The sequence below is a fragment of the Pelmatolapia mariae genome, linkage group LG7 (assembly GCF_036321145.2).
Source record: "Pelmatolapia mariae isolate MD_Pm_ZW linkage group LG7, Pm_UMD_F_2, whole genome shotgun sequence".
In the NCBI taxonomy this organism is placed as follows: Eukaryota; Metazoa; Chordata; class Actinopteri; order Cichliformes; family Cichlidae; genus Pelmatolapia; species Pelmatolapia mariae.
The window spans coordinates 3,456,313-3,478,816 of NC_086233.1; the positions used below are offsets into that span (position 1 = coordinate 3,456,313).

The 22,504-nt window shown below is 39.7% G+C and overlaps 1 protein-coding gene across 1 annotated transcript; it reads left to right on the forward strand.

Moving 5' to 3' along the window:
* The first annotated feature begins 1,473 nt into the window (after positions 1-1,473).
* Positions 1,474-5,210, forward strand: LOC134630332 (troponin I, fast skeletal muscle-like). Its single transcript, XM_063477534.1, has 6 exons — positions 1,474-1,551; positions 2,850-2,936; positions 3,042-3,170; positions 3,823-3,912; positions 4,000-4,173; positions 5,133-5,210. Exons 1-6 carry the CDS (start codon positions 1,474-1,476, stop codon positions 5,208-5,210), a joined length of 636 nt encoding a protein of 211 aa, XP_063333604.1.
* Positions 5,211-22,504: the final 17,294 nt, after the last annotated feature.

Consider the following 22,504-nt stretch of genomic DNA (forward strand, 5'->3'; position numbering starts at 1 on the left):
GAGAGCGGCGGGGGCGTTTAAGACTGAGGTCTGAGTGACTGAAGGTGTCTCTTGGTCTCGTCTGGACCCTCAGGGACAAAAGTTCAGACAGTTTCTTGATGATTTTTTGGCTGTTTTTGTCACACTGTCACCCCTGCGCGTCAGAGAGACTGAACCAAAACAAAGTGAATTTAACTTCGTCGTCGTTAAAACATCTGGCAGAGAAACGTCACTTCAAAATGTACAGCTTTTCATGGAATCGTTAGCAATAAAAGTTTTGAAATAAGGATTAATTTGTTGCTACTTTTATCCACTTAGTAACACTTTAATGCCCTTTAAATTGATTCCTTAACATTTTCACACTGACACTTCAAAGAAATTTGATTTTTGACAAATTTATTAGAAAAAAAACATTTAGAGGACCTGGGCTCGTTCTGAAAGAGGAAAACTCATTTTCAGGTGAGAGAAGAGATTCTCTGACATGACTTTTCCAGTCTGCAGCATAAAGACGATAAAACTGATAGTTAAGTCTGATAGTTAAGAGAGCAAACAATGGAACCTGTATAAATGATACTTCTTTTAAAAAAGTAATTACATTTCTAAATGCACAATAACATTTACAAAAGTTCAAGCAGCTTTTGCTATTGAACCCAAAACATCATGTTTTCAGAGAGCAAGCAAAAAAAATCATTTTTAGATATTTTCCACACAAAGAAGCAACGATTCAACCATCTCGTCTTTCTAGTTTTCAAACAGTTTCTGCATGTAAAGAAAAAACATCTGATTCCAAACAGTTTAGACTTTAGACTATTGAGATTATTAAAGTAAGCTCATCTTACCCTGTTGCAAGTAAAAAATCATGTTGCAGAAATGTTCACATGTTGGAAGCATTTCCATGTTTTTATTTTTAAACTGTGTTAGCGTAGCTTTGTGTAATTTGTGGCTCAAAATAATCCTTCTTTAAATTAAGCTGGGCTTGGTGTAGCCCCTCATTTTAGGAACTTTCTTCTGATTGGCTGTGAATCTCAAACAAAAGCTTTGATCAGCAGGTGGGCGGTGCTTATTTGGTCAAAGGCAGAGCTTTGTGATGACCCTGTTAGGGCTAGCCAAGCTTAATGACGTCATTCGGAGCCAATAATAGACACTTGTTTTGTAAACCTGGGTGTTTAGAGGAATCTGCAGCCTAAACTTTAAAACACATACACTGTCCTCATTATTTGAAATTTTGGCCACTTTTCATAGAAAAATTCAAATTAAATAATTAAACAAAATACATAAAACAGTAAAAAAGGAAACACATAATAATTTAACGTTGGGTTTTACAGGAAAGCTGAAGATTTCCATTTGTTGTGATGCTGCAGGGCTTAAAATGCTCCTTTTGAGTTAAAGATCAAAACATATATTAAATCTGTCCAAAGCCTTCTGAAGACATAAAAAGTGTTCTGTTCATGCTCCTTTAAGTTTATTCCATATACACAAACACAGCATGGAGGCATGAAGGGTTCTCACAGGGAGGGCGTTTTGCAGAGCAGGGCTGGGCCGGGTGTATTTCAGGAGCTCGCAGGCCTATTGGTCTGCCTGGGAATCCATTTCCATAAAGAGGATCTGGGCATTTTGCTGAGGCATCGCAAACCACCATATATACCTATTTCATTTTTCACTGTCTGTGGCTTTGGCAGTGTCTCCTTTTCTTCCACCAAGTGTGTCTTGTCCTCTTCTTCCTCCTCTCAATAGGTGAGAAATCTTCCTTATTTTATCTTTTTTCTTTTTCTTCTATCTCCATCATCTTTGAGCTTCTCTGAGAGCAGCATCTTCTATTTTATCAGATAGAATAAAAAGATGCTGCATGCAGCCACGTCTCAAAACGACTGTGTTTAGAAAAGACATGATTTAAAGCAGGATTACAGCTCTGACTGTTCCTCACTCAATCCAAGTGGCTTCTTTACATTTGTTGGTGACATTTGACCTTTTTCTGTCAAACCTAAATTTATATGACGTGTTCAGCTGCTCTGCCTCAGTCTTGTCAAAGACCTGATTTTAGCTGTTTTGCCTCAAAGTGTTCATTGACTTTTTGGATGTGCGTACAACAGAAATATGAGCTGATCAGAAGGCCTGGAATTACAAAAATCTGATTCTGGTTTGGTAAATATTTTCTGGTTCCCTGAAAATGTTTATGTATAAAGTTAAAAACTGAACAACACTTGAATCATTAATTAATCTTGTGTATATATATATATACCTTGCCTAAACAAACAAACAAAAAAAGATGTCTAACCTAATCTTCTAATCAAAAAGTGACATTAATTGGTCATGAAGACATGCTGTCAGAGTACCTCAGAGACACTATGGATAGTTACTAAAGGTTAGCTACTGTCAGTTAGTTCATGATGTCATGTTAGTTAATGATATTCCACTGCAGATTTTTTCAAATTAATCCTTCACTCGATCACGTGTAAACCGCAGAGACGTGACACACGATCCCGGCCAGCCCAGTTTAGTTCAGTTGACGTCGCTGCTCTTCAGCTGTGGCCTCAGATCGCGTTACGGCACAAATATTCCCCTCTATCCATCTCCATCACAGCAGCAGAACATGCTGATCTCAGAGAACCTCACACTGATTATCTGAACATCTCTGGTGTTCAGCAGGGGTCAGAAAGACCTCAACGTTTCCTCCAGTCACTCAGTTTTATGTTTGTCTTACTGCAGGTTGTGAACCCGAAAAACCACCAAGATGTCTGAGTAAGTGCGAAGAACATCCTGTCTGATTGATGCACACTATACCTCATTTATATATGCACAGAAATCTGCCTCCTTTTAAAGATGCTCCCTTTAAATGTTTAATATCTGGATCCAAAAAAGATGTGAATTAGAAAAATGTAACCTTTACAACTATTAATGATCACAACTTCCTCTCAAACAGGAAAAAGATGACTTCCAGCCGCAGGCATCATCTCAAGGTAAATAAGGATTATGAAAAAATATTGAGTTTTTCTGCTGCTGAGTATGTTTGAGTGCAGACCATTAAACACGAGACTTGTTTGATGATGATTTCTGTCCTGCAGAGCTTGATCCTGCAGATTGCTATGAACTGGATCGAGCAGGAGAAAAAGGATACCGACACGGCCAAAGAGGCCTACATGGCCGAGCACTGTCCTCCTCCAGACTTGAGCGGAGACCAGGCCGCCCTGATGGTGAGAGAGACATCAGGGTTTATCCGAGAAAAAAGAAAGAATAAAAAAGAATAAAATGTTTCTTTTAGTAGTTCAGGAAACAATCAGCTACTGTAATAGCCTTTTTTTCCTGTATTCATTTAATTAATTTATTTATCCTGTTTATTACTGTATTTATTTCATTATGTTGTTGTTTTGAGTAGAAACATGCATGTTATTATTATTTTGGCATTTAAGTGCCACCATAATGCAGCATGGAAACTGGACACTTAAAGGATGCTAATGAAATGATCTTTGGATCATTTCATTAGCATCAGAGAAGCTAGCCTGAACTTTGCTGCTGTAATTCATCATAAAGATAAATTACCTGAAAGTGTTAAGTGAAGCACTGAGTGACCTACTAACATTAGCACTCCTCTGCCAGAGGAATGTGCATCCTTTAGCACCTAGCTGCTTTGATCAGCATTGCTAGCAATGCGGTAACTTGCATGTCTCTTCCCGTCTTGTGTACTTTTAGAAGCAAAAGTAGTTTAAAACTTTATATGAGCTTGAAACAAATGATTTACTCACTGGTTTTGTTACTTTAACAGCACTTTTGATATAAAAAGGGAAGGCTGTATAACTCTAAAGCTGTGGGAAGATCATCTTCTGGGGTTTCTTTATGCATCAACAGGAACTCTGCAAGAAGCTTCAAGCCGCCATCGACAAGATCGATGAGGAGCGGTACGACGCCGAAGCCAAGGTGCAAAAGGCTGACAAAGAGGTAATCTTCCTCTGGGAGCATAACAGGATTAGAGTGGCCTCTAAAAAGTAAAGAAGGGTAAATATAACACTTTCTTTCTGTGCATAGATTGAAGACCTGAAGATCAAAGTTGTGGACCTGAGAGGAGTGAAGAAGCCTGCCCTGAAGAAAGTGCGTATGTCTGCTGACACCATGCTGCAGGCTCTGCTGGGCTCCAAACACAAGGTGACCATGGACCTGAGGGCTAACCTGAAGCAGGTCAAGAAAGAGGTCAAGGAGGAGGTGAGTTCACAGACAGAGGGTGGTTTTGTCAGGATAAATCGACATGTTTGCACTTTTAGTTCCAGCAGTGATGGAGGGTTATCATCAATGTGATGACCCTACACTATCAGAATATTATATATAATGTTACAAGTGTTCTCCAAAGTTTTGGCATTCATGACAAAATAATTCTGACGTGCACCAAAAACTGTTGGTGAGTTGGACCTCAAAGCGTCACACGGTTAGACGATACACCGTGGCCTTTGAATTCCAGGCTGAGATTATATTGCAGATTTCAAACATAAATCAATTTTTACACAGCCAAAAATAATATGCACACCCAGGGAAACTTGGCAGCAATCTGGAAGAGAACGTTTTTGGACTTCTGATCAGAAACTAGCACTGGAGCCTTGTATCCCACACATTTGCTCACAGATGAAATTAAAAAGCATTCATTTTTTTTCTTAATTTCTCTTAAATCTGTAATTAACAACTGAATCATATTTGGTCCACAAGTTTTTGGAGGAAGTTTTGGAGACTTCTGCATCTTTGGTGTGTTTTTTTTTTCCTGAAAAACGTGAATAAATCTCACAGTTTGTGATGCAAATTAAAACTCATTCAGGAAATTAATATTTAATTTTTTTAAAATTATTAGGAGTAGCATAATAAAGACTGCTTTTTCAAAAAAAAATTAATTCCTGTCAATTATTTCATCATTCAGTCTTTACAGTATTACAGAATTTTTCTACTTCTAGAAACATTTAAAAAAAAAAAAGTCACACTTCATAATTTTGGACAATGACTTCAAGGTAACTGGGGTTAAAAGCCCTTATTGGGCATGTAAGGCCCGATTTCCATGTGTCAGCTGTCAAAGTGCAGAAATCAGCTGATTAAGTTCAATCGTCTCTCTTTTTAATAAAACTAAGATGTCTAAATTCCCGATTTGTTTGAACTAACTCTCTGCTTCCCGTCCTCTGCAGCCTACAGAAGCGGTGGGTGACTGGCGTAAGAACATTGAGGACAAAGCTGACAGGAAGAAGATGTTCGAGGCCTCCTAAATGTTTCGCTGCTCTGCTTTGTTTTTCTGTTTACATGAACTCCATGTGTCTTATTTGTGCTGGTGGAAGAGCGCGTTTGCTTTATGTCACACAGGTCTGAAGAGCAGGTTAGCAAATCTGAGAGGCGGGGAGCTGAATTTACCTGAGGGTTGTTATTTTGCACTTTGTCGTAGTCTGGAGGGAGGGGAAGGTTCACACACCAACACCAAGTCTTCAACTCCACACAGTCGGGGAAACAGTCGCACACAATGTTCATTATACACAATAAAATCACGTGTCAGAGAAAATCACGCTGTTTTTGTCTTTTTTTTGCCCAACTTTCATCATCATCATATTTACAGGATCACTGTAGATGCTGAAGTTTAAATCTTTGTCTGAATCTGTTTTAAAGCTTTTACCATGATGCCAGGAAGAAACTCTGATTCCCACCTTTATGTCTTATCTTTTTTATCCAACCTAAACGTCCTCAAATTAAAATGAATTCTTATAACAAGCCTACTCTATACATGATCAAAGAAATCTTGGTTCAAATGGTAACTAATCTGCACAATCTGATTTTTACCAACGATTTGAGCTTTTTCTTCATAAATCTATTTGGGAATAGTTTTAATTGCTATGAGGTTGTATTTTATTGTTTTTATGAAATAAGTTGTGGAATAATTCAGATTCCATACAGTCAGAATAGGACACCTAAGTTTGGTTTTTAGATTTCTCACCAGTGCTGCTAAATGCAACCGTTGCTCTCTGTTGTGTAATTTATGAACCATTAATGCATCTATCATATTTTCATGGTGCACTGTAATTGTATGAGCACAGTTTTTTATTTAAAAAAATAATAATGGGAAGAGTTTTTGGTTTATCTTAGCTGCAGTTTATTTGTTGAGTGTTTAGATTTCCAGCATCAGGTCCATCAGTACCAGCAATTTCTTTTTCTGTCTTTGTCCTTGAACGTTTTTGGAACTTCTTCAGACATTTGTTGAATCGCTTTGAATCACCTCATTTTCTGATGTGATTCAAATCTTTTGTGAAGCTAAATTGAGAAGAAATGTTACATTTACATAACCATAAGGGTCAAACAGTTACAGAAAAACAGCATCAAAGATCTAGATTTCTGCATTCAGCACCAAGGCTTATAAGACAAAAGTGTGAAATATGGATTTCTAGACAGGATTTCTAGAGCAGACCTTCTTGACAGCATTAAACACTATCAACACTATCTCAACCAACTGCATGAGCCTGGAATTATTTCCATTTAACAGGTGAGCCTTGTCAGTATGTAAGTGGTGGAGTTCCTTTGTTCCTCAGTGTTATTAGAGAGCAGCTGTTGTCCCAAGGAAGAACCCCATCCACCACCTGTAAAGTGCAAATTATGGCAACAACTGTTCCTCTAACAACAGTCCATCTTTGTTTCATCACACAAAGGCCCAGCAGTCCATCTCTGAAGCAACCAATAAATTAAACTAGTGAGTTAATTTATTGACATTGTATCTGTTTTTTTCAGTATTTCTAATATTTTTATGACCTGGAAACATAAAACGCTTTATGGGTTGCAGGGATGTAGAAGGGATGTAGCCGCCACAATGATCAGACAATATTAAGACAAGAAGGTATTTTGTGTAGATAGCGTTTTATAATATGACATTATTTGATATTAAATATTTAACTACTGAGAAGCGAAATGTACATCCTGGAGAAACTGAGCCATTCTCTGTAGAGTCTTTTAATGCAGCTGAACAGGCAACAGCACCCAGTAGTTACTCGAAACAATCCTTAATAATGCTGAAATTTAACTGTAACACATTTAAAAAAGTGTTTTGCATAAACATTTACACTGTCAATCAAAGCAGCCAAAATTCTAATTTAAAGCCTTGCTGGCATTACTCAGGGAGAGGTTTTTATTTTATTTTACTTATGTATTTATTAGAAAACTGTCAATATTTTTATTTCTGCTGTAAAATTATAACCTAGGAGTTTAAGTGCACTGGCTCGCTTTTGGAGTCTACCTCAAGTGGACATTAGAAGAACTGCAGTTTTTGGCCACTCAAATTTTCATCCAGCATTTGCTGCAATTAAGTAAGAGTAAATTGATGGATGTTTTTAGGTGTACCAGCTCAAAATACCTTGTTTGTCATGTTTTTATGTGAAGGTAAAGTTTGATAATGGATCAGCACTGTTTTGAGTGTATTTAAAAAATATTAAGAGAACTACTTCTTATTAAACACAAAGTTCTTCCTCATCTCAAATTGTCTGATCATTCAGGTTTCCTGTCTAACTTTATAGGATATTTTAAAGTGCCTTGACATGACTGTTGTTGCGTTTTTATTTTTTATTTTTTTTTTCATAAAAAATGAGTGAAGTAAATTTAAATAAGGGTAAATTTGATTAAAAATAAGAGTCATGCACAGCCATCAATCAGTTAAACACTCCATTGAGACTTTAATGATTTATCTCACTGGTTGAAAATACGCCCCACCCTCCCTCAGATGCCCTCACACTCCTTGTATGGTGCTCTGAGCTCTGCCTCCAGCCTGCCGGGGCCCTCGAGGCTTTGGTTTCTTGAGGGGCTAACTTTATCCCCTGAGACTCGTGGGGAATTTGAAGGAGATGCCTACGAGTTATATTTGAATCATCTGACTTCAATAAGACTCCTTAAAGAAAAAAAAAGAAAAGAAAATTGCAGCGTCTCCCCTCCATCACCGGCCTGCAGGGCTGCGACTGACACCTGCTTTTAAATTTAGTTTGAGTGCTTTCAAGCAGCTGCTTTTCCGATGACATCTGTCTGCCGTTATGTAACTGTGACTGTTTTAGCATTTGATTGTGGAACGCACATGGATAGAGAATTAAAAAAAAAAACCCCATAAACATAAATGCAGCTCCTCATGACACCGTTCGAAGCTGTAAAACAAAGTACAACAGTGCCGCTCGGTGAGGTGTTGCTCCTCGTCCTGTTTTCACCCACATTTCAGCTTTCCAGCACCCTCATTTCTCTGAAGCCCTGCAGTTACTTGGATTTTCTTCCGTTCTCCATCTGTCCACCAGGTGTCCTCTAACTACACCATCCTGTATCTTGTGGGCTACAGGGACAGTGAGGCGACATGTTGGGCGTTTCTCAATATGCGTACTTGTGCGTACTTGCGTTCTCGTGTACTCGTGATACGTCATCAGTCGGAGACCAAGTACTGTTCCAATTCGAAGTACGCATCAAGCCGAGAACGCGAAAAAGTCCCGGATGTGTTCTCGCTCCGCCCGTTTTATCGAGCATGCATCGGTGTGGACTTGGTACAGCTAAATATCCCAGAATGCATTTCGTCCAGAACAGCGGACTCCCGGCACATCGTTTTCAACCCGCCCACCCGCGGTCTTTTCGCTACTCAGGTTAAACAAACCCCAGCAGCTGTCTATTGTATTAAATGTCCACTAAAATAAAACTAAAAGCGTTCTAACATCTCACCTGCTTGTTTTTATTAAGGTATGTACACGTATGTACATGTACACTATTTTTATTAATAGAGGTTTCACTACTGAGGTTAAAAATGATATATAAGTCACTTAGATCACTTCTAAATGTTAATGTTTGGTTTATTTCAGTGTTTTATTTGTTCCTGAGTAAACCGGTTTGGCTGTGATTAAAGTTAAGCTTCATAACATGTTACTCACAGTTAAATTAAGAGGGGACGGCAGTAAAAACTCTGGACCTGTGACATCATCACGTACGCTGGTGTTCCAATTGTACATATCACGAGTCCGTGCTCGCGTTCTCGCATACTTGAGAATTGAGAAACGGCCGTTATCTCATGGCTTCAAGATTAGCGACGATGAAAACGGAAGTCTCAGTTCATCTTTTTTTTCTTTATCCCTTAGATGCACATGTGGGGCCACGGGTTGTTTTTCTTCAACATCTTTAAAATGAAAAGTTGTAATATATTCAAATTCCAGGTCATTTGCATTTTTATTTCTTTTTTCATTAATTTTTTAAAAAAAATGCAGTTTTTGTATCACTACCCCACTCTTCCACAAGTGGGGTCAAAAATGACCCCAAGCAGTTCCTGTGGAATCTTCTATGAACCTTTAATTCTTAGCAACTCTGACTGACCCACTTACACTTCTGATGGATCAGGAATTCATTTTTACACAGTAACATACATGATTTATAGTTTTTTGTGCATTTCAAACACTGTCCTTTCTGATGTTTATTTTTAATATCTAAAGTAACTGTCACGGTCTGCAGTGGGCAGACCGTGTGTGGGAGCGTGAGGTTCCAGGTGCAGACACAGACGAGGAGACTGTACTGAACTTGAAACGAAAAGCGAGCCTTTATTTGGGCTGTTGTTTGATGGCAAACAACAGAAAGCACTGAGGCAAGAATAAACTAGAAGCTGAACTGGGAAAACTAAGAACTGACACTTAACTCAGACAGCAGGGAAGGCTAAGACAGGGTGACAATGATGCACATGACAGAGACAACTATGAACAGCACTCTGTGCTGGAACAACAAAGAACCATGAAACGTATACACGCAAGTAACATGGACATGACCAGCACAGAGTCCTGAAACCTGGCATAACATGGGGGAAGTTGAACAGACGACACGGCGACGAACAAAGGAAGACTGAGGACTTAAATACACACATGAGGTGATCAGGGGAAGTGGAGACACATGAGAACACAGCTGACTAGAATGAAACATAATGACAATACAGGGGAGAGTAACACTAACTACAATGAACAAAGAACAGACTCTTCCAAAATAAAACAGGAAACACAAAGACATAGACGTGGCACGAACTTGACAACAAGAGCCATACAGACATGAAACATGACAGGTAGACGCACGGACCAGGGAGAGATGACAAAAAGGACTAAGAAACCAAGGACTAAACAAACTAGAAAACAACTAGATGTGTTAAACTACAACATGTGGATACAAAAATATGCATTAGAACTCAAACACTGGGCCTCACGGCCCAGTACCGTGACAGTAACATGGCTGCTATGAGGCCAGCTAGGATCCCTGTGGACCTTCCCCTACAAATGATCCAGGACGGATGGGATGAAGACTGACATCTCAGATATAGAGGACCCAGACTTTTGTCCCCCCCACTGAACAAGGCCAGTCAGATACAGAGGAGTCCTCTGATGAGTCCTCTGAAGAGGAAATGGACATTGTGTCTAACAGAATGAGCCCCTCTTACTGCTCTAGCCACAATATTCTGAATAGTCTGCAAGGGCTTGCACCTGGGTTTAGTACTGTCTCCCTAATAGATGTTGGAAGGTGGAAGATGTTCATGTCTGATAATATAATAGAAGAGGTGCTGACATGCACAAAAATGGGGGGATGAAGAGTAGCCACAGACAGGGGAAAAGAGTAGAAAAATGTAATCGAACATAAGCTCATGGCCTTCATTTGATTGACCATTCTTGCAGGAAGTGAGAAGAACTGGGATGTACCAGTCGGTGTGTTTTTTGGGAGTCCTCTGCATAACCCATTGTACAAGGCCACTATGTCAATTCAAAGATTTGAAGATATTCGCCCGTCTTGCACTTTGATGACAGGAGGACCAGAGCCTACCGTCTGAAAACAAACCACATGGCAGCTTTCTGCTACAGCCTGTTCCTGGTCAACTGCAGGCAGAAATTCATCCTCAGTGATTGTGTTACAGTGGATGAACAACTTGTGCCTTTCAGAGGGAAGACCCAGCTTCTGCAGTATATGCAGAGCAAGCATACAAAAGTGATACAAGTGATACAAAAACTGCAATTTCTTAAAATTAATGAAAAACTAAATAAAAATGCAAAGGGCCTCATGTCACAAACATGTTTTATGAGGAATACCTCAAATATGAAAATATTACAACTCTTCGTTTTAAAGATTTTGAAGAATAAACACCGAGTTTATAGCAAAATGCATTGATTGTATTTAGGGTCATTATTGACCTCACTCATGGAAGAGTGTAGGTATTGCTAGGTTGTACATCCAAGGGTTAATAGTTCATCGTAACATCAAATAAGGGTTTATAGTTGGTGTTCTTTATCATTTTACACAGAATTTCCTAAGTTAAGGCCACGAGTCTGATGCAGATCCTTGCACAGTCCAATCTTCCAAAGCATGAGTTTTTGTTTAAATGCAGTTCTTAAAAGCACACACGCACACACAGGTGTCTCCTTGATCATCTGCACTGGTGTTTAGTGGAGCTGGTTTATTAAACCACACTTTGCTAGTAGCACTCATTAGCCGTGGCCATGTTTCATGCGTCAAATGGTAAATGGCCTGTATTTGTATAGCACTTTACTTAGTCGCTAAGGACCCCAAAGCGCTTTACACGTTCAGTCATCGTGCAAATCCATGATTTTTGTGCTGTTCCTGCCCACAGCTGAAAAAAAGCTCAGATCTGAGGTGCTGATGTAGATGGAGGTTTGTGGTCAAAAGAGGGCGTGTTTGCACCGCTTTTTGGTTTGAGTGGAAGCTCAACAGTGCGAGGGCTCTGCAGCCGTTTAGATCAGACAGACTTTAAATGTTGACTCAATGCAAACGGCCTGTTTTTCATATGAGAATTCAAAGCTGTGCCTGTATTATGTGCATATGTCTTTCTTTGTTCTGTTCTACTTTTCTGCTATTTGCTTTTGTTCATGGGTGGAAACTAACTTAGTTGAGTCTTCCCTGTTTGTTTTATTTTTACAGCACATCAGAAAGAATAGATGTTCATTTAACCCCATTATATTCATCAGATACTTTGTAGTTACTTTACAGACTCAAAGGGACCCAAAGGTTAGAGAAATTAGATTGCTGGTTCATAAGTGCCAAAAACTGCAGTTTTTCTAATGTCCACTTGAGGCAGACTCCAAAAGCAAGCCAGTCCACATAAACTCCCAGGTCAAAAAAAAAAGAAGTATGCGCCATAAGAAATCTGGGTGGGAAATCAGAAAAGTGATGACTGATTGAAAAGGTTAAGAAGTCTCAGACTGAGCTGCTCGAAATCACTGTTTCATGAGTGTGTGGATCTATGAAGAGAGCTGAGTAAGGTGCAGCCACCCAGCATGACCAACCTGCTCCCAGTCTGTCACATCAAATACGGGTGTTTTGTCAGATGCTGTTGATGTCTGAAATATATACAAAGGATGTGCCTCACTGTTGGTGCTGTGACACACTAGGTGTAGAAATACTGAGTGCACAATGAGGCAGGACAGCAGATTACAGACCTGTTTTTCAGGAGACTGATTTGTCTTTTTTTGTTTTACTTAAGTATCAAGTGATTCAGATAGGTTTCAGAAAAAACTTTGATAAGGTTCATTATCAGTACTTTGTGAGTATCAATTTGGAAATGTGGAGGTTCAGAAGGAAAAAGAGGTTCACCACCAGAAAATCCACCGCTTAAAGAAAAGAGGAGGAAAAACTGCACATGCGCTCGCTGCCTGTCCTGTGGCATTACCTGGACAGCATCCATCTGTCATCATCAGCTAAGGCAGTGGTTCCCAAACTTTTTTTGCTGGGCCCCCCTTTGTTTTACAAGAAAAATGTTCGCGCCTCCCCCCCCTTCTCGCGCGTGCACGCACACGCACAAACACATCCTCCAACCACAAACAGCCACATTTTGCTCCATTGCGATTTATTTCACAACTCAAACATTTAGTAAGCAAATACGAGTAATCAGCAATAAATTACAGGTAGTAATAAAATAAACTACTAACTCTTTTACGCTACGTCCACACCTACAAGGGTATTTTTGAAAACCTTTCGTCCGCACGTAAACGGTGTTTCGAATCACCGAAAACGGAGATTTTTTTTAAAACTCCTTTTTTGCGTTTACGTGTGGACGAGGAATACAGAGTTCGTCACAAAGGTATGTGCCTTTTTTCACGTCACGCTGTGCGCCATGTTATTGTTTACATGAGATGAATTGCAGAATGGCAGATAGAGACAAAATACTGTTAATCTGACTGTCTGCAGGTTTTACACGCTTACATATACACACGCAGTTACTGTCCCTCCATTTAGAAAGGCAGAGGCGTCACGGTGTCATTATTTTACGTGTAGTTGTTGTTTTCCTGTGTAATAATATTCAACATTGCTATCAATACATTTTTCAAAAAATGCCTCTCTGTGCAAAATGGGTTTAAAAACATAAACAGCTGTGGGATACTGTTTGTCCGTGATTTGAACCGGGGGAACAAATCGTGGCAGGATCAGCCTGATGTTATTTGTATCCCGCTGTAACTTTACTGTATAAAGAGCTAACATCTTCAAAATGTCAGGAGTAGTTAGTCATTACAACAAGTGTTTGTGAACTAAAGATCAAGAATGTGGGATACTGTTTGTCCCTGATTTGGAGAGCCCAGCGCTGCTCCCGACGCAGGGAAGACCAATTCTGCAGGGAAGACCTACCTCGGCACTTGTGCAGGTGAAGCCAAAGGGAAGATGTGCTTCACCATATTTTCTAGTCTTTGGCTTAGAATGAAGTTGGTTTGGAAACATATTCAGCGATGCTTCATCTCCTGCTTTGCGTTTGTGTGGGCGCCCCGTGCTAGCAGTGTCCAAACGTTGGGGGTTTTTTTTTTTCGCTTTTCATACCGCCCCCCCCCCCCCCCCCCCCTGCAATGGCTCTGCCCCACACTTTGGGAAGGTCTGAGCTAATGCCACCAATCTGCAAAGCAAGCTAAAGAAGCACCAAAAATCCCCTCTAAAAACAGTTATTTCAAAAAGGGAGACAATTGTCAGCGTACAGTAGTGCTCACAGTGCAGACATCATGCCACAAACTAGCTGTCAGAAGTACAGCCTTCAGACTGAAGCCATGTTAGATAATGTGGTGTCTATTTTAGCTGGATATGAATACAAGTGTACTCATATTTTGATATTGATATTTTGTGTCCTTTGGGCCAAAACCTTTTTAAAACCGCTGGGTTAAAATATGCAACAGTTAACTTGTATGTTTAAAAATGATGCTGAAGGGTGAGCTTAAATGATTTGGGAATGTGATCGATCTCACTGGAAATTGCACCACGCCAATATAAGGTCACCTTGGTGTGCTTTTCTTAAGTCTGCAGAAAGAACATTTTTATTCTTTCAGGCATGACTTTTTAATCCACAGGGATTCATACTTGTAAAACCTCCCTGTCACATGGAAAAAGGACATTTATTATCATGAATTTTTATTTAAAAGATGATGGCAGCATGATGAGAGAACGTAGCTAGGAGTGGAAACCTGGTCATGCAGTGTGCTGACATATACAATTTTAATTGGGTGTCAGCATTAATCCAGTATGGAGACATAAGGCTGAAATGTTTCTCTTTGTAACCTTCCCACATTATAAAAATCGATTAACATAAATGTGTTTATTATGCTGGGACCCAAACATCCAGGAGCACGTGATAAAAACATCATAATAATCGTCTTTCTCTGTAACAGTCTTTCTGTGATCAGTTTAAAGGTTTTTTAAATGATTTCTTCGAACATTTTTGAAATGAAACTGCACTTGCATGAAAACACTGCTGAAGGTGTGAGTTCCTGCTCCCTTTCCTGTTGCACCGTGTCTGTTACTGCCACCTTTCTTTTCTTTTCTTTTCTTTTTTAAGTAAATTCAGTTCACGTTATTTCCTGCAGCCATCACTCACTCTTGCATATTAAAAAAAAAACTACTGAGGTGATTTTCCATCTCCTCACTCTGCTGAATCAGAAATATCGCTCAGCAGCAGGTCGTCTCGCCACAGGCCTCGTGACTGTAACCCAAGCAGGTCCTAATAACTGACCCAGGCTGTAAAGTCATTTGGGTTTATTATGTCCAGCCTGCCGGAGGTCGTCGTAAAAGTTCAAGGAGCACTGTTACATTTAGTGCCTGCTCAAAACCCCATTAACTTTCTCCCATTTGTCCTGGATCCCATATGGCTTCACTTCAGATGGAGAGCAGCAGTTCTCCTTTTCCTCCCACAGCTGCCCACAGCCTCTCTGCATGCTAGTTGTCATAACTGGATGGCAGGTGATGGATTTCTTTTCTGAACTGAGCAGTTTTGCAGTCCACTCACTTCTATGAGGAGAAGGACGTTTTTGTATTTTTTATATTGTGAATGTGACAGACTGTTGAACTGGTGTAAATCAGTCAGTCAGAGCAGACAGAACAAGGTTTATCTGATTTCAGACTGTACTGCTGCCTTTCAGAGATGCCAGCTGTAGATACTATGGATATTTAAACTGAGGAAATAAAGCTAAATTAGGTTGTAAGGAAGCACGTGGGCAAAACTGTAATGCTTGAGCTGATTAATACCCCTCCACTAAGTACACTTGTTCTTATTATTGGTGCTATCTGAGCCCAAAGTTTGCTGGTTGCTGATTTTATTAAACACATCTATTTACCAAGAGCAGTGTGAAGCCTAGCATTCCTTCAACATACATGAAACCAGACTTTGTTCCAGATTAGTCTCCCGGTTTTATCTATTTGAGTTTTATATGCCTTCGTTAAGCTATTGTCCTTTCAAAAATTCCCAGATGCACATAAACTTTTGGGGTGACTGGGTGCTCTGCAGTCCATCTGAGCCTCCAGTTTGTTTGACTCGTGTGATTTTTGCATGCTGTGCCTGCTCGAGGATAATCAAACAATGCCCGGAACTATTTGAAAAGATGGGCACGGGTGCAGTTCAGCTGGACTCGGCACGGTCCACATGTGGTCCCCAGCACGGATCTACGATGCTTCCTCAATGAGAGCTGCTGCGGTAAAAATTGTTTTGTTCTTGATAAATATGTGAGAGGAGAGTGTGTCACCGCTTTCATAGCTAAGCCACAAAATGCATAAAAACTAGATTTTTCTAAATCTAGATGTAGATTTGTTAGAGAATGTGTAAACATGCACTTGGACTTGGATGGTTAAGTGCCGTGTTAGGACAGGCCACCAGCTTGAGAACCTCTGGTAATTTTGTTTGTGCAAATCTGTTCATAACTTTCTGAGTAATCCCACCTGCAACCATGAAAAAAAGAAAAAATTGGCTTCACAAGTTTGGCTCAAAAGTATAAATACGACCTCAAATATATGCATAGGCTACACATAAATCTTTTAATAAGTGGTGCTGAAAGTTGTAATAAGCTAAAGACTATAAACGTCCTGTTAAGAAACACAGTGAAAAGGTTCAGTTCAGTTCCTGAATCACACACATCTGGAGACCTGTTGGCGGCTTCCTGGTATCCACAGGCTGCAAGCCTGCTGCTAGTGGTTGTTGAAGATGATGGCAGTCGCTGTGAAACTCGCCAACTGGTTGGGGAATACGCATTTTCCACAGTGATCAGTGATTCCCAGATGATTGTGGGCTTGTCTCTAGGCATATGTGATGGCGACTAGCTACAGGGACTTTTGCACAAATCTACCTGTCACCTAAACCAGCCACATTCTTAACTCTAAGCCTTCACACACCTTAGGTGGATGGTACTGCTATCTAGTGATTATTTAGTTATGAACGGGGTAGTACAGATTTGGCATCAAAGTAGAATTTTGTTGAGTGATTGTGCTCTTAGCATGGTGAGACATAACATATAAAGCATCAGCGTAATGACACATCTTGGCGTCATCGAAAATCTAAATCAGTCTGTTTGAAAATACTGGATGGATGGACAAGGAGATTTCTAACATTAAACAATCTCTTGACAGTGAGGAGTCCTGGGTGTTGTCAATGGTTTGTGACATTAACAAGGCTTTTTTTTTTGCTTTTTGCAAACAAGGCCTTGTGGTGTGTGGATCCATACTGAAATATGGATTCTTCCGTTACTAAACTGATTCTCATATTAAAATATCGACATTTAAGTAATTTGGGGTAAATTTGTAGTTTATCATTAACAGGAACACAGTGGAAAGTAACTTTACTATTGGGATTGTCAGATGATGATCGTAAGCAGAATCATGTGTGGCCCTACTTCAGCTCCACAAACAGCCAAGATGCAGTTTGTGACACAAACCTTGTCAAACACAAACAAAAGTAAATTATAACACAGATGATGATGATGAGTTCATGATGAGGCAAACTGAAGAGGAGGAGAGCGACAGGTGCTGCAAGGGGGAATCAAACGTTGCTGCAGGCGGGCACTATCCAGGTACGGAGGGAGAAAATGTGGAGCTGTTGGCAAAGTGTAACACTGCTGAATTTTGGAAAGTGACTTAGTCCAGGCTTAGAGTTTTGTGTCTATGTTTACATGATGGGAATTCACCGCAGCTTTAAAAAATATAGAATCGTATTTGTTTAAATTGTAGAGTATTTGAAGCCATTATATTGACTAGGTATCTTTAAAATATACAGCGTACACTCTAAAAATAAAAATACAACTCAAAATATTTAATAAGATGAAATCTAATGTTTTGTATTCATTACAAAGAGTTTGAAATACACTAATTTTAAAAATAGATTTTCCAAACACATCAAGTTTTTGTACAAAGTATCTGTATCGGATCAGTATCGCTGATACAAGCCGGAATTTTACTTGGTATCAGATCAGACAGGAAATCAGTGGCATCGCACGTCACTAGTGACTCCTTTCAGACAAATGTAATTTTCCATGAGAACACAGTCTGACAGTTAATATACAATCTTCTAAATGTATTATAATAACAGATAATGTTTTGCCTCTGGATTTACATCTGGAACAAAATGTGCACCATCAGCAAGATGCCACAAATCCTTCGGTTGTTAAAGGCTGATCCAGTTACCTGCAAAATAAGTTTGGTCTTCACCACTAATTACACCCCTAATCCAACTAAATACCTGCTGAGAGTCCAGACCACAGCAAGCAGTGTGAAATTTGTGGTCTGGCTTGTTGAAGCTTATAAAGACGAGTTTAGATGTTCTTTTTTTATAAGGAATTTGTGATGCAGCTGGGTGATGTGCTGCCATGCATGGAACACACAACTGTAAGGAAGCACGCTGTAACACCTTGGACCCGTCATTACATTGATCACATGTGTCTGTGCTGCTTCTGCCTTGAAAACGTCGCAGTGACTGCCACATCTCCGAGATAGCAGACACATCTGGACCTAATCTGGCCCAGTAACTACACTTTTCAATGTCGTGTGGGCGTGAAGTGTGCCAACAGTCATGGACCTAACATGAGCTATGACAAGCGCGTGAGGGTCGAGTGTGGCTCCTCAGAGGTGCCAAAGGTTTTCATGCTTGCAACCTCTTTACACTGATTTGATGTTTGAATGCTTTTTGCTTTGTGTAAAGGCCACAACTAACAGCTTAAGCAATAAATGATTCTGGAGAACATTTTTTCAGTTTGTTGTGTGCCCATTATTTCAATTAAATTTGACTGAAAATATCTCATAATTTCCCATAATGCACATCTTTTTTTGACTAATCACGTTAGTCCATGAGATATCTCTTGAGTATTCATGCTAGTTCTCAGTTGCTTCGTATCCAGCTAATGCTTGGGCAGCTGCCATGACTTAACTGTGGCCTTTTTACCAAAAAATGCAATATTTAACCAAGTGGTTTTCATGTGTAAACCTAACCAGCGACTAAAAGCAAGTGGATGGCAAGAAAAATAATATGCAGTAAAAAAGCAAAGAATTCTGCAAAACACCTTGGTCCTAACGTGCCACAAACAATGGCCTTTTGGGAGGTAAACCAGCAACTTACCATCCTTCCAACCTCCAAACATGGACTTCTTAGATCTCTAAAACAAGACCATATTCTCCAGGGAGCAAATATCGTCACAGCTGGTGGTGAATCAAATAACTGACGCATCAAAGCATCATTATTGCACCTGGGGGTAAGAATGGCTTGTATATGCATTCTTAGGATATTTCTAGTCCTCTTTTTGGTTTGGTTCTGTCATAGAAATATCATGAATGTTGTTTTTAGTAGCTGGTGGAGACCAAACCTGAGCTACAAAATGTTCTAGTTTTATGAGATGTTCACTGAACTGATATTTCTGATTTCATATTTTATAGAACTTTTATATATTTTCTTGATTCTTTGAGTGTATTTTAATGCTTTTCTCAAGCTTGATATTACTTGCTTGGTTTATCTTCACCTCACTCTGCAGGAATGCATTGTTTCTACTTACTGCTGTTTTAATGAGGCTGCATTCCTCTACCTGAATGCGCTATCACTACTCTCATACATGTTGTTAAGCTCTCAGTGGGGTCTGAGTGCAGTAAAAGCCATCCTGACTAAAGCCCATAAAGGCCTGGAGCTTGCACAACTGAACAAAAACAGAAAACGATGCAAATGGTTTAAATTTACCACCTCCACATGTCACTGAGTCAGTCCGGTTCTTTAATACAGCAAAGCAGTCAGTTCTTGTGCTGTTTGAAACACAAGAGACAAATAACCCAGGTTAATTTCTCGAAATAAGTTACTTCAGATTTCATTCTTTAAACAGAATGAAAAGTATTATGATGCCATTAGCCTTTTTTTCCCCAGCTGATCAGAGCCTATCTGAGTATTTTGTACACAACTTTACCTCTTCAAACAGAACTGATTTATGAACATGATCATGGGTCCAGAGTTTGAGTTAAGTGGAATCTGAGCTGCATGGAAAGCAGTAACATCCCCCCTCTGTTGGACTTACTAATATTTACCAGTAACTATTCCTAAGATGAGGACTTCAAAAAAGACTATATCCCAACTTGGAAAACCAAGAAAAGAAAAACCCATACAGACACACCCACTGGCTTGTTTTCAGTACTTGTTGTTTGTGATGTTTGTGGTGGAGAATGCTGCCTAGTGTCCGTGTCAGTGAACGCATTACCATGAACACGCTTTCATGAACGCACCCTGAGTCCTAACTCCTTCCGAAACAAATCTCAAATTAGGGCCTGATAATGCGAGGCACCTGTGGCTTCTCTCTCTGGTGTTTATGGTATGTAGCTGAAATACATAATTTAACATACCCAAAACAACCTTATACACATTCATGTTTATTTCACTGCCTTTTGTTTTAGCTTTGATCTTTATGTTAGTCAAACAAATTGTACTATATGAGGAATCCCAGAGTGGTTGACATCTGTGAACCTGTGTGTTGACACCCATTTTTGTTTGGATTGTGCTGGATCCTGGCTAATTCCTTCAAAGATTCACCTGTTTTATATTTATTTTTATTTTATTATAAAACCAACTCTTTGTTTTTGTTTGGAGTTAGTTTTATCTCTATCTGTCAGGAAGTTAGCCCTCGTCGCTGAGGCCTCCCACACTTACAGTATGTGGGTAAAGCTACTGGGCCCAGAGTGTAGACTGCACCATCTTGTATAGGAGCTCAGGTGAGTAGTTGGTAGCACTCCTCAGTGTCCTCTGTTTGTTTTAATATATAATTTCTAAGTGTGTGAGTGTGTATCAGTTTGTTGGAAGACATAATTACACACTAAGCAATGTATAGTACAATATTCTTTTTTTCTGCTTAATCTAAAAAAAAATATATAAATGCTTACTGTACCTTTAAAAAAAAAAAAAAAAGTATTGCATTACTTTCTATGAGTAATGACCCGGGCACTGTATATTGGATAAAACGTGGTGATGAGTATAGACGTACCATGCTTGCTTTGATTATTAGAGAGTGATATTATGTCGCAGTGGTCCTGTGCCACATGCTCCTGCGACATCTCCGAAAAAATATTAAGAAAATTTGTTATATTCATTCTCCCAGTCTGCAAAACACAGAGACTGAATAAAATTCCCATGACAATTCCAGCAAGGGTAAAAAGCTGGTCTGCTTTTTCATGACTACGATGGACTCTGTGTTTTTTAACTGTTGGTAAAACACTCTGTGTTCCTCTCTTTAAAGTTTGGGTTCACCACCCTAATGTTCTAATCTCATGCCAATGTCCCTGACCACCATGCAAAACTGAAAAGGAATGTCAGCCAAGGGAACCCCACAGTGTCCGAAGCTGAGAGTTCAGGATATATCTCTTCTATGCCCCTTGGCGCTTTGCCACCCGGCTGAAAGAAAAACTACAGTCTCTGCAGTTTATCCTGACTAAAAAGGTTTCATTATGAGCTGGGTGTCAGCAGATCTCTGCTGGCATGGAAACTTGTCTTTATTTACCACCACAGGCAGAAAACAAAGTGATCATGTTCTTGAGTAAAAACACCTCAAGGGCTTAAAAATGGGCCTAATATCAAGTTTATGTGTGCTACCTTCAGAGAACTGAGGCGGTATCATCCAGAAGCAGATGTTCACTCTGTCATCTTCAGCCTTAGATCCTTTTTTTTGGATCATCTTTCCCCTTGTCAGTTTGTTTCCACAGTTTAATCATCTGAAGAATCTGAAACCCAATGCCTCCACAGATATTCACAGCTGTACAATGAGTTGCTGTGGCTGTGAGGATTTACAAGTTATTTCTGCAGCTTGTGCAAGGATTCATGTGGGTCAGTGCGATGTAAATTTTGTGCATAGGAAATGTAGCTATTCACGAGAGTCCAGTAGTCTAGTCACATCAGTAGACTAATTTTGGAACAATCAACTCCGGGTTCTCTCAGGGAACTCCTTGCTCCTCCCAGTCCAACAAGACATGCTTGTTAGATTCATCGTTGATCTAAATTTGCTGTAGGTGTGAATGATTCTGTCTCTCTGTTAGTCTTGTGATAGACTGGCGACTTGTCCACGTTTGTGGGGTATGGAATTTGACTGCTGGGATTGGCTCAGCACAATCCCAGATTGAGCAGTAAAAAATCATGGATGGCTACAACATCCAGAAATCTATGCACTCAAACCTCCCAGCACATTTTTTTAGTAAGTGTTGATTGTTTTGTTTGTAAAATTTTCGACTCCAACTGGAAAATAAAAGAAAAATTGAACCCACTGAAGTCAAAAAGGCCTCACACGTTGAATTTACAACCTGAAAAATATGACATCTCACTTATATGAAATCCAGTGCTTCCCGATTGCTGTTCTCAAATTACTTATGAATGAATTCCCGTGTTAAACTCATCTGTCAAGGAGAGCCTGGGGTTGATAGGTTTTTTGTGTCAGGCGAGGAGATCTCAGATTCGCTGCCTAGCCCTGAGTGGGAGGTGATGAGAGCAGCTCTGGCACCGGATAGCAGAGAGGTAGGAACACATTCTGGGTCGCAGGTCAACACTCCCTGAGCTGACACGATCCCTGCAACTATTGGATCAACACATCTCTCCAGTTCTCTCAGAAAGCAGGGAGTTGGCAGATCTGGTTGAGCGAGCTGTTCTTTTATTCCGAGGACCTGGAGATTTAATCCTGCTTCTGCGAAAATAAGCAGATTTTTTTTTTCTCACAGCCCAAAAAATCTGCAAGATTTGTAGTACTGAAGTATACTTTTTGGAAAAAATAACTAATTGTTTTGGCAGAGCAAGCTG

Bases quoted from the DNA above. Each gene is read 5' to 3' on its own strand.
- LOC134630332 (XM_063477534.1), top strand. From the start codon at position 1,474: ATGAAGGGTTCTCACAGGGAGGGCGTTTTGCAGAGCAGGGCTGGGCCG. The intron at 2,937-3,041 runs GTAAATAAGGAT...TCTGTCCTGCAG, and splicing joins GCCGCAGGCATCATCTCAAG to AGCTTGATCCTGCAGATTGC. The intron at 3,913-3,999 runs GTAATCTTCCTC...TTCTGTGCATAG, and splicing joins TGCAAAAGGCTGACAAAGAG to ATTGAAGACCTGAAGATCAA.